The following is an 11,066-nucleotide window of genomic DNA, read 5'->3' as shown; positions in this document are numbered from 1 at the left end:
GGAATGCTCACTAGGATTTCACTTTGTGTTAGTGTGGAGAAAGGCCTGTACCCCTTCTTTTCCAGATTTTACTCCATCCCTGTTCTTGGCATCTTTATAGGACACTGCACATCGCAGATCTGACTTATTGCTCAGATGTGTGTTGCCATGTATTTGAAAACATTATGTCCATTCCTCTTCTCCTTGGTGGTGGGAAGGGTGCCTTCCCCAGCCTGGGCTTGCTTCAGTTCAGTTTTGGCAACTACAAACTCAATCCAACTCTCTTGACATCTCTGCCATCTGCAACTTCTTCCTCTCTGGGCTCTAAAACTCGGTTTTATCTTTTAACTCAATCCAACTCTCTTGACATCTCTGCCAGCTGCAACTTCTTCCTCTCCGGGCTCTAAAACTCGGTTTTAGCTTTCCTAAAAGATGGTGCCTTCTCTAAAATCAGCTTCCATTCTCCTTTTTGCAATGCACTGTCTCACTGCTTCCTCCCTGCTTTGGATCTTTCCTCCCAGGGTCATCTTTGAGACTCTTGGGAAAATGAAGCGGTTGCCTTGAACATCAGGTGGCTGGGGATGACTAAAAAGCTCTGCTTCTATGGCCTTCTTAGCTTTCTCCATCTTAGCAAACTGAGGGTTTGGTGGTTTTTTTCATCACTTTCTACTTATCTGTGTGTCTCAGCAAGATGGTGAGGGGCCTGAAATATTTCCTAGAGTCACAGAAAGGTTTGGGTGGGAAGGGACCTTTAACCCCCCCCAATCTAATCCCCCATGAGCAGGGACACCTCCACCAGCCCAGGCTGCTCCAAGCCCCGGCCAACCTGGCCTTGGGCACTGCCAGGGAGGGGGCACCCACAGCTTCTCTGGGCAACGTGGGCCAGGGCCTCGCCATCTCACAGCCAGGAATTTCTTCCTAATATCCAGTGTAAATCTCCCCTCTTCCAGTTTAAAACCATTACCCCTCATCCTATCACTTCATGCCCTTGTAAAAATGAGAACAGTGATGGAAGGATGAACAGAAATGGAAGATCTTAATCTTGCAAAGCAACCAGTTAGATTTATCAGCTGATGTGCCCTCATCCTCCACTTCTTTAGGTTTTTTTTGGTCCAATGCATATATCTAGTTCACCTCCTGGTGGATTTTGTGGCCGTACACTCATCATCTCATGAGCTGTGAAGTCCTAAATGGAGAACCATGGGCAAAGTGGAAAATGAGCAACTAAGACTGGATGAACTTTGAATAACATGAAACCTACCTACATAAAGGTCTGAAGGACCAGCACTGTCCTGTTTTGTTGCAGATGTGCCTGGACAAGAGGGATTTTTGGGAGGTTGAGGGGCTTCACAGATGTTTATGGAGTGTGCTTTCCACATACTTGAGAAGATTAGAGTTCTTGTTTCAAGGTTGAGCCATTGAGTGAGGTTCAACAAGGTCCTGCACTTGGGTCACAACAACCCCATGCAGCGCTACAGGCTTAGGGAAGAGTGGCTGGAAAAGGACCTGGGGGTGTTGGTTGACAGAGGCTGAGCAGGAGCCAGCAGTGCCCAGGTGGCCAAGGTGGCCAACGCCATCCTGGGCTGGCCCAGCACTGGTGGGGGCAGCAGGAGCAGGGCAGGGATCAGCCCCTGTGCTGGGCACTGCTGAGGCCGCCCCTGCAATCCTGGGCTCAGCTTTGGGCCCCAAAAAGGCCATGGAGGGGCTGGAGCGTGGGCAGAGAAGGGCAAGAGAGCTGGGGAGGGGTCTGGAGCACCTGAATGCTGGGGAGAGACTGAGGGAGCTGGGGGAGTTCAGCCTGGAGAAGAGGAGACTGAGGGGAGACCTTATCCTCTCTACAACTCCCTGAAAGGAGGGGGTAGAGAGGTGGGTGTTGGTCTCTTCTTCCATGTAACCAGTGATAGGACAAGGGGAAATGGCCTCAAGTTGTGCCAGGCGAGGTTTAGGTTGGATATGAGGAGGAATTTCTTTACTGAAAGGGTTGTCAAGCACTGGAAGGGGCTGCCCAGGGAGGTGGTGGAGCCCCCATCCCTGGAGGTGTTCAAGAAGTGGTGGATGTGACACTTGGGGCCATGGTTTAGTGGCCATGGTGGGGTTGGGTTGATGTTGGACTTGATGATCTTAGAGGTCTCTTCCAGCCTTAATGATGCTGTGATCCTGTAACGTATGGAGAGCAGCAGCTAAAATCATGGGCTGACTGGAGAACCTCACTCGTGGCTGGTAGAGGGTTGTAGCATCCAGCAAGCTTCTCAGGTGGATTCCAGGCTTCCTCCCTTTTTTCCCCCTCTCTCTCAAAGTCAGAGCACGTGCAGGATTCTGCAAAGACCTCTTGACACTCTCTGAATCTTTCATTTTAAGAAGGAGCCATCCATTCGTGGGATGACATCTGATCCTAGGGTCTTTCTTTCTGGTTTTCCCCATAGGTTGAGCAGAACTGGGCAACGCTACAGGGGGGTGAGATGACCATCCAGACGACGCAGGCATCAGAGGCCACGCAGGCGGTGGCATCGTTAGCAGAAGCAGCGGTGGCAGCATCTCAAGAGATGCAGCAAGGAGCAACTGTTACCATGGCACTCAACAGGTATGGGCGAGAGATGAAGGTTTGAAGCGTGCACACATGATATTTTCTTCTAGGTTTCCACTCTAATGGTGCAAAGACCACCACGTCCAGTCCCAGTAGAGGATTTTCCTTAGCGAATTCCCATGTCTGTCTGTGTCCAGGTGCCTGCAGAACAGTTTCTGTTTTCTGCTGTAACCATAGAAGAACATTGACACGGAAATTTCCTGAAAGAGGAAGAGATGGGCTGTAACTGTATCCTCTAAATGATCTTATTTGCACAGCAGAGGTCCAGTTACAGAGTTGAGCTTGCTGAGCAAGCGAGAGTCATGATGCGCTAATGGCACCTTTTAAGAATGCTGGTCTGGGCCTCCCTCAGTATTATTAATGGTTTCTTACCAAAAGACTAAGGCCGGATTTCCCTGTTGTGTGGCACTGTAGTCTCATTTTAGAAGTCACAATCTCTCCCAGAAGCCAGCATTTTGGGGGTCTCTCCTAAATGTGTTTCTGAAGTCGAAGGTGAATGAGCTGCAATAGCGATGCTGCCTCTTCGTCTTGCAATGAGCTCTGTTAGATTTTTGGTTGTACTCAAGTTACCAAGATCTGCAGTGTAGTTCTCTACAGGTCCATGCAGCAGGAAGCAGTGACTTTGCTCAGCTCTGGTGAGATCCTTAAGCTTTGCCCGCTGTTCTTAAAAACTGGAAATGGCTGTGGCACAACGCAGCTGCACCCTGAGAGAGCAGGAGGAAGGTAGGAAACATGGCACAGCCCCAGCAGCACGGGAGGTTTCACACTGCTGAGGTGTAGACAAAACATCTTCCTCATCCAAATCAGGATTCTGGTCTAGAGGCTGTTGACTGAGCAGCTGTGAATTAGGACAAGGCACAAGTCCACACTGCTGATGGTCAGAGTAAAGCTTCAAGACCTAATTATATACAGAAATTACTAAATTACACCTTGATCTTGAGGGCATTCAACATCCTGCTTCCAAATCGCTGTTGCAACTGAATTGTGAGCCCACCTAGAATTGTTTCTTCTCCTCGTGGTCCAGATTCAGGTGCTTTTCTGCTACCATAGAAGTTGGTTTGGTAGGCATTTTTGCTAACAGTTTCACTGCAAAATTGCCTTTTAAAAACAAATAAATCCCTTAAGGCTGCTGTAAGAACAGCAACTAAAGTAACTGGGCATGGAGTTGCAAGAAAAAGCCCCATCTCCCAGAATCCGACTTGCAGGGTTTGTATCCTGCACATTTCCAGTCAATAGATTTTTCTATGGGGTTGTTTTTAGAAGTTTTTATAGACTAGAACATTCGTGGGCTTTTTGATTTTAATGTCATCCCATTGCTTATTAGTTTTAGCTCTTAAGGTTGCAACGAGCTGTTCCTTTTCCTGTATTAGCTTAAGAAATTCAGAATCCCTACTAAAAAGAGATGTAAAGAGAGTCCTAGAAAATGTGAATGGAAGAGCCTTCAACAAGTCATTTAGTCTCTACTGTGCCTCAAGGCAGGATCAGCTCTTTTTATACCCAGGAAAGCCCTGAGATGAGTCTGTTCAATCATAGTTCAGGAGAGATGATGATGTGATGGATGACACAGCCTCTGTTATGTTTGAGGATGGGAAATATTAGGCTTTCTAGTAAAAGAGAGCAAAGTGAAGGTAGGTAATTAGTTCATTGATTCGATCCAATTAATGTTGGTGGAGCACACCGTAACTGGAAAAGGCTTTTATGCCGCAGATCGTTGTTATTTTCAGGGCTGCACCCCTAACAGATTATTAAAAATGCTCGATTGCCCCTCACTGTAAGAAGGATGTTGAGATTCTGGAGTGTGTTCAGAGAAGAGCCACAAGGATGGGGAGGGCTCTGGAGAACAAGCCTGATGAGGAGCGGCTGAGGGAACTGGGCTTGTTTAGCCTGGAGAAGAGAAGGCTGAGGGGAGACCTCATCACCACCTCCAACTGCCTCAAGGGAGGGTGTAGAGAGGTGGGTGCTGGTCTCTTCTCCCAGGTGATGGGGGATAGAACAAGGGGAAACAGCACCAAGCTGTGCCAAGGGAGGTTCAGGTTAGAAATAAGGAGGAAGTTCTTTCCTGAGAGGGTCGTCAGAAGCTGGCACAGGCTGCCCAGGGAGGTGGTGGAGTCCCCATCCCTGGATGTGTTTAAGGAGCGGGTAGATGAGGTACTTAAGGATATGGTTTAGTGGGTAGACAGGAACAGTTGGATGTGATGATCTCAGAGGTCTTTTCCAAGTGAATGATTCTGTGTGTGTGTGATTCTGTGTGTGATTGCCCTTGAAAGTGGACTCAACTAAGTGCTGTGTGAAACCTGGGAAACAGGGTTATACCAGTAAATGCGTGCTTACTCCAGGTTTGCTGCGTCGTAGTTGGCTTTTCTGCAGCGTGACTGCCTTCACGTAGCTGCAGGTTCAGAAGAGAGATTCGCCAAAGGGAGCGAGAAAGCGGAGCAAGAAAATATTCAGGTTTGCTAACAGTGTGTAAGAGCTGCTCTGAGGGACAGAGGGGCTATTTAGAAATGAAAATACACCAAGTAAATGCAGTTGGAAAGTACACAGCATGTAAGAGGGAAATTAGGAAAGAGAAAGGATGAGGAGAAAGTACTCGGAAAATATTTGAGTCAGTTGGTCTAGCAGAGAATAAGCAGGGCAGTGAAGGAGGAGCATCCTAGGGGAAGCCAAAGACAATACATTTTTAGGCCATTAAGGTAAGAAATGGTGGGAGGTTCAGCTGCAGCAAGGAGGTGGCTTTGGATTAATTTTGTGACAAGCAGTAGTGGCTGATAGTCATGCAACAGGTCTGGAGAGATCTGGACAAGCAAATGGCAAATGAAATGTGATGTCAATAAATGCCAGGGGATACACATAGAAAGAAATACCTCCTGTGCATACTCAATGAGGAGCTATGTGCTACCAGTTGCCATTCAGAAAGCATGCAGGGGACTGTCCTCCAGCAGTGTTTTGTCACTGCTGAGCAGATATTGTCAAAAGAATGAGCTGAATATTAGGAATTATAGGGAGAGGCATAGAGAACAAGCTAGAATTGGACCCCTGGACTAACTCATGGTGTGTCTACATCTTGAATAGTGTGAGAAATTGTGTCCTCCTCCTCAAACAGATGTCTTATATTAGAAAGAGTCTGGAAAGGGCAAGAGTGATCAGGAGCCAGAGAGAGTCCTTGCACAGTAAGTGGACTATGGCTCTGTATATTGGGAAAGAGATCACTGGAAGTCTATGAAATCAGGAAGAAAACGAGAAGGGAACAGTTATTTTCTGTCTCTTAGAATATCAGGGCTGCCCAGCCAGACTGAGGCAGTAGTTTTTGGAGTACCAAAATGCAGTTTTTCTTCACACAGCATCTAATTAAACGTCGGGACTCGTCGCTACAGCTCATTGTAAGCAGTAAGTCTAAATGGGTTTCAAAGACAAATCAGACCTGATTGTCCAGATGCAGTTTCCACTGTAGGAAATCGATAGGATCATCCACACTCCTTCCTAAATATCTGATACTGGCTGTTCTCACAGCAGGGTTGCTGCGTGAGAAGGACCTTTGGTCTGACCTCATTCCTCTGAAGAAATTTAAGAATACTGTGCTAAGCTACCCATCACTCATTAAAAAGAATTATTAAACCACTTGGCTGGGGAGAAGTGCTCCATCTCGGCTAAATACAGAGCTGCTGATGGGATCCTGGTAATGGTAAACCTCTGGGGCTGTTTGAGTGCAAGGTGAACTGGCAAGGGTAGAGCTCGAAAATCTGTCGAAACCCGGAATGTAACAGCGCCAAAAGAATGAGTTTTGTACCAGAAACTTACTCAGATTGTCCGAAAGCTTTTAATAAAGTCCCAGACAAAAGGATTTGAAGGTAAGAAGGCAGAGGTGCTCTGACTAAGAGATCTGCAAGCTGAAAAAAAGCCAATGAGAGCAGCATCTTCCCATGTATTTCCCCCTCCACTGTAGATTTTCTACTGTGGATAACTTCACATGGTCCCAGGAAGAATCCCTCCTGCCTGGATTTGTCCTCTTGACATCCAGCACCTGGTTAAAATGGATGCTACTGGAGTGGAGTTACTTGTTTTTCTGCTCTTCCTAATTCCTCTTTCTCCATTCCTGTGCCCGCAGTGAAGCAGCTGCCCATGCAGTAGCCACGCTTGCCGAAGCCACTCTTCAAGGTGGAGGACAGATTGTCCTGTCTGGTGAAACTGCAGCAGCAGTAGGAGCGCTTACCGGAGTCCAAGATGCCAATGGTAAGGCTGTTGGAGAGTTTTTCTTTTCCCTATTGGTTTTCTTTGCTCTTAGCTCGGGGTTTTTCCTCTCTTTTACTTGAAACGTCAAGTTTTCCTTAGTAAAATCATCACTAACTAGGCTGTGACTTAAAATCTCAGAACAAAGTGGTAGCGCTAACCTCCTGTTTACTGCCATAGTGCTTGCTCTGCTCTTTTCCACCTTCTGCCAGCTTGCTACTTAGCCTTAATTTTGGGGGAGGAAATTGCTCCCCACTCTGTATCTGTCCAGCGCTTAGCACAGGGAACACCAGACTCGATCAACTAACACAGCCAGTCAGTGCCACAATAAACTCATCTCCCAAATGCCTCACTGCAAACTGACAGAGACTATGACCAGTGTTTGATTACCCACTCATTTCTCTCCTTTCTCAAGACTTTTTTTGGATGCTTGGTGGCTGCTCTCGAGCAATCATTGCTTTTCTGCTTGGGTGGCGTCTTCTGGTCATCCCTCGGCCGTCAGCATTGGGTTGTTTGCCTCCTGCTTGATTTTTCCTTCTTGCCACTCAAGTCCATCGCTTGGTCCTAGGGATTCCCTGTAGCGTTTCTCACTTGTCTGGATGTCTCTTCTGCCAAGTCTGGTGACTTTTGCACTTACTCAAACAGCAATTTCATAGAAACTGGGTCAAGAAACGATACTGGAGCATTCAAACGTGTCCGGTTGGTGCTTGTCCACTGCCTCCAGTTGCTCTGTGCTTCTCCCCGATGCCTTTACCGTGCTTTCCCAGTTCAGAGATGAACCTCACCGGTCGTTTCGAGGAGGAGGTGCGTCAAAATAAGCTCAAAAAGGATGAGAAGTGTGAAGTTGTAAAGAAACGTAAGGATGGGGCTGTTTGGGCTCTAATTTTAGTCAAAGGGGCAGCAAGCGTGTGCAGTCGGGTGGCAGAGCGATGACTTCTTGCCTTGTCACTTTGCACGTAAAGCAGAAATCTGGCTGGCTTGAGACCTCGAGCTTGATTTCCATCAAAACCCTCATCTCATAGGGAAAACACTCGTTTTATAACATCACTATTTAGTTTGCAGCCAAAACGGAGCAGCGGAGGGAAGAATAATTTTCCTGGGGGTGTTGGACTTGGTGTCTCTTGCTGTGGAGTCAGCCAGCCTGAAGAGGGAGCAGAAATGAAGTGAAAAGCTTGGCCTCAGAGCCGGGAACGCATCTGATACCAAGAGGGAAGGGTAGGGTTGCGTTGTATTGCGCTCTGCCGGCAGCCTGGCATGAAGGGGGGATAAGAGCGATGTGTGTTTATTGAAGGAAGGATCTGACCCTGGATGCTCAAAACCAGCAACTAATCAGATTTGGCAAAGCACGTTAGCGTCCTTTAGCAGATCGGCACCCCTGGCTCCTTTTGGTCTGCTTCCAAAATGCTTTCGTGGTCTGGATTCCTCTGGATGCTTCCCCTAAAACAACTCATCCTCCTCCACACCCCTCCTGAGTCCCTCTACCTCACTTGATATCGTTCTAATGCAAGCTGGGCTTTTTCTTTTCTTTTCTTTCTTTTAGCAGCGGAGTTGGAAATCAGATGGGATTTAGAGTGCATTAAGGGGAGAGACTGCAGCGTTTCCCTCTGAGCACAACCTCGCCCGCAGCCCCTCGCCTTGTTTCCACTCTTCTTCGATCTGCTCTAATCTCCGGTGGTATTAAGGGGAAGGGCTTTGTCGGAGCGGGGAGACCTTGGAAGCGCCGTGCTGTTAGTTTTTATTACGTAACCAGCTAATATATCTCCCTTAGGGATGGAGGAGAGCTTGGTATCCGTTCCTGCTGTCTCTGTCTGGGGATGGAGAGCAGATGGGTTTTCAGCTCGCGAAGGATTTGTCTGCCTTCCCCGTACCCCTGAAGCCCGGGGTGGGAGCGTGAGCATCCTCCTGGACATCGGTGCTCGGTGGTTCGGTGCAGTGGGAGATGAAATGGGGAGTGATCTGGTGCAGTCGGACACAGGAAGGAGGGGGAAAACGACTGCCAGAGCCATAATGGTATTAACCAGCAAATTCCCCCTGCTCGCCGTTGCTTGCAAAGTCTTAATGTGCTGATATTGCCAATAAACGCCTCTCTCTAGGAATGCTCTTACCCTTCTGTAGGTCTCTTCTGAGGGATCCCAATCCCTTACCCACGCCGCTTCCCCTGCAAGGAGCATAAATTCATCCCCATCTTATTCACAGGGAAAAGGAGACAGTAGCTTAACAGAAGTGTGTGAGGTTGGGTAAGGTGTTTCATTCCTGATTCGAGGTGTAATTATTCAGTTTTTAGGGTTTTTTTTCTTGTTTCTATCTTGTTATGGTATTTTTCCCCATCTGTTCTCTGCCATCTGAGTAATAACTAAGTGATACAAGAGAGCCAAGATGGCCAAAAAGAGACAGTTTCTCTATGTTCATGGATATCTTGCTCTTGCAGGGAGGAGGGAGCCCAGCGGCGTGGGTGAACCGCAAAAGGGCTGCGGGTAATCTTGTGATCGGTTACATTTATAGCTAAGGGAAATAAGATCTCCTGCTCCCATGCAGTGTCAAACTGGCTAAGTGCATTATGGTTTTCTTGCTACTCTGGAGCATCTGCTCCGAGTGGGGATGCTGGAACCGATGACCCCATGGTTTGAGCCTCAGATGTTTTGTTCTTAAGTGGCTGGCGTTAAAAGCAAAGTCATAATCAAAGCAAGCGAAGGGCATTGCAGCAGCACCGGTTTCTGAAGTTAACTGGAAACCGAAAATGCTCCGGTAAGAGGAAACTGTGTGCTCTGGGGCTGCTTTTGGTGTCCGCTCGATCGGCGTTGGGAAGGAGAGGTGGCAGTGCCAGGCTGCAATCTGGGCCTCGCTCGCTCAGAGCATCCTCATACCACAACCTTTTGTTTGACATTGATCTGAGCGGGGGCTTGAAAGCTGCTTGGGCTACGGCCTTCCTGGCTTCATCTTTAAATATTGATGAGGCTTTTGCCTAAGCAGGGTTGTAGCAATGCGCAGAGCTGCCCGTGAAGGACAGAGCAGGCTCGCTGCCCGAGGAAGGTTGGGTTTAATGGCCTTGGTGTTGTCATAAGCCTGGGGTTATTGCAGTTGTTGCGGCATTTTGAGGAGCTGGTTTGGAGGTCAGAGGGGTGGTGTGCTCAAAGCCCCTTCTGGGGTTTAAAAACAGGGCACGGAAGGAGGCACGGTGGAAAGAGATGGTGTTAGGAAGAGGAGAAAGCATTGGAAGGTGTGAAATTAGGGAACTGATTTAACAGACCCCAGATAGGCGCAGTCAGAGACTCAATAAATCCTTGCTTGTCCACCTTGGTCCTCACATGTGGCAACTGCTGCCCCTTTTTCCTGCCCAGAAATCAGGTTGGACTGATTTATCTCCTCCCTGTGCTGCTGGAGATGCTCGTGGGAGCACTGAGGTGCCTGATACTGGCACGGCAGCTACACAAGCGGGCTCTAAGAGGAGCCTATGGTGAGTCTTGCCCTTCTCCACCACCTCGGTCACCCCAAAAATCCAACCCCAATTCTCCGTACGGCCAAAGGGAGCCGTGCGTACGGCTGGGGGTGAGCCAGGATTACCGAGCTGTGATGGAAGCCCGGGGAGAGCATTAGGAGGCTGACGTGGGCAACGGGGGATTAGCGAGCTCTCTGCTTTCGCAAACTGAGGAAACGAGGCGTCAGTACGGGACCGCGTCTTGCAAGTTAGCGTGGGATAAACAAACCTAGAGCGGCATTTGGGGTGACGGGGAACTTGCTGCACACGAGATGCTGTTCCCCTCGGTGATTTCTATCTCAGGAGCAGTTTAAATGCTGAAAAGCCTTCAGCCTTGCACGAAATCAAGACGGCGTCGGGTGGAAACCTGTCTCCACCCTCGGCTGCGCAGATGGGAGATGGGGAACCCTCTTCCCGGTAGCAGAGAGACCTCCAGGCCTGGAGTGTGTTTGCCAGTCCCATCGGGCTCCGTGTGGGCTGTTTATAGTTGAAAGCACATCCAGGAGTCAAGATCCTGGTTTTTTGGGGCTGTGCATGTCTCCTGGAGAGCGTGAAAGAGGAAGGAGATGCGTTGGGCAAACCCAGTGACGGGAACTGCCTGTTCTTGCTTTTTTTGGGTGCCTCAGGACAGGGAGGTGCGGCATCTGCATGAGAAAAGATTAAAAAAAATAGATGGGTGGAGGCTTGGAGGCTGATCTGCAAATGTCAGTCTTTAAAAGAAGTCTTTTTTTTATTCCTGTTGGATCTCCTTTTTTAGGGAGGATGGACCCAAATGAGTCGCTAGCAACTTGGCAAAGTGCAGAT

General features: G+C 48.5%; 1 protein-coding gene across 1 annotated transcript in view; it reads left to right on the top strand.

Annotated features, from left to right (window-relative positions):
• Positions 1 to 7,643, top strand: part of LOC104546450 (nuclear respiratory factor 1-like) — a gene marked incomplete at both ends in the record, with an annotated part of 9,816 nt that extends 2,173 nt beyond the window's left edge. The window contains 3 exons of the mRNA XM_010191843.1: positions 2,403 to 2,560; positions 6,666 to 6,790; positions 7,512 to 7,643. Of these exons, the coding sequence (XP_010190145.1) occupies positions 2,403 to 2,560; positions 6,666 to 6,790; positions 7,512 to 7,643 (415 nt within the window). The remainder of the gene's footprint in view (positions 1 to 2,402; positions 2,561 to 6,665; positions 6,791 to 7,511) is intronic.
• Between the last annotated feature and the right edge of the window lie 3,423 nt (positions 7,644 to 11,066).

This window comes from Mesitornis unicolor, unplaced genomic scaffold (assembly GCF_000695765.1).
Source record: "Mesitornis unicolor isolate BGI_N332 unplaced genomic scaffold, ASM69576v1 scaffold8129, whole genome shotgun sequence".
NCBI lineage: Eukaryota > Metazoa > Chordata > Aves > Mesitornithiformes > Mesitornithidae > Mesitornis > Mesitornis unicolor.
This window is presented reverse-complemented; position numbering and strand designations above follow the sequence as displayed.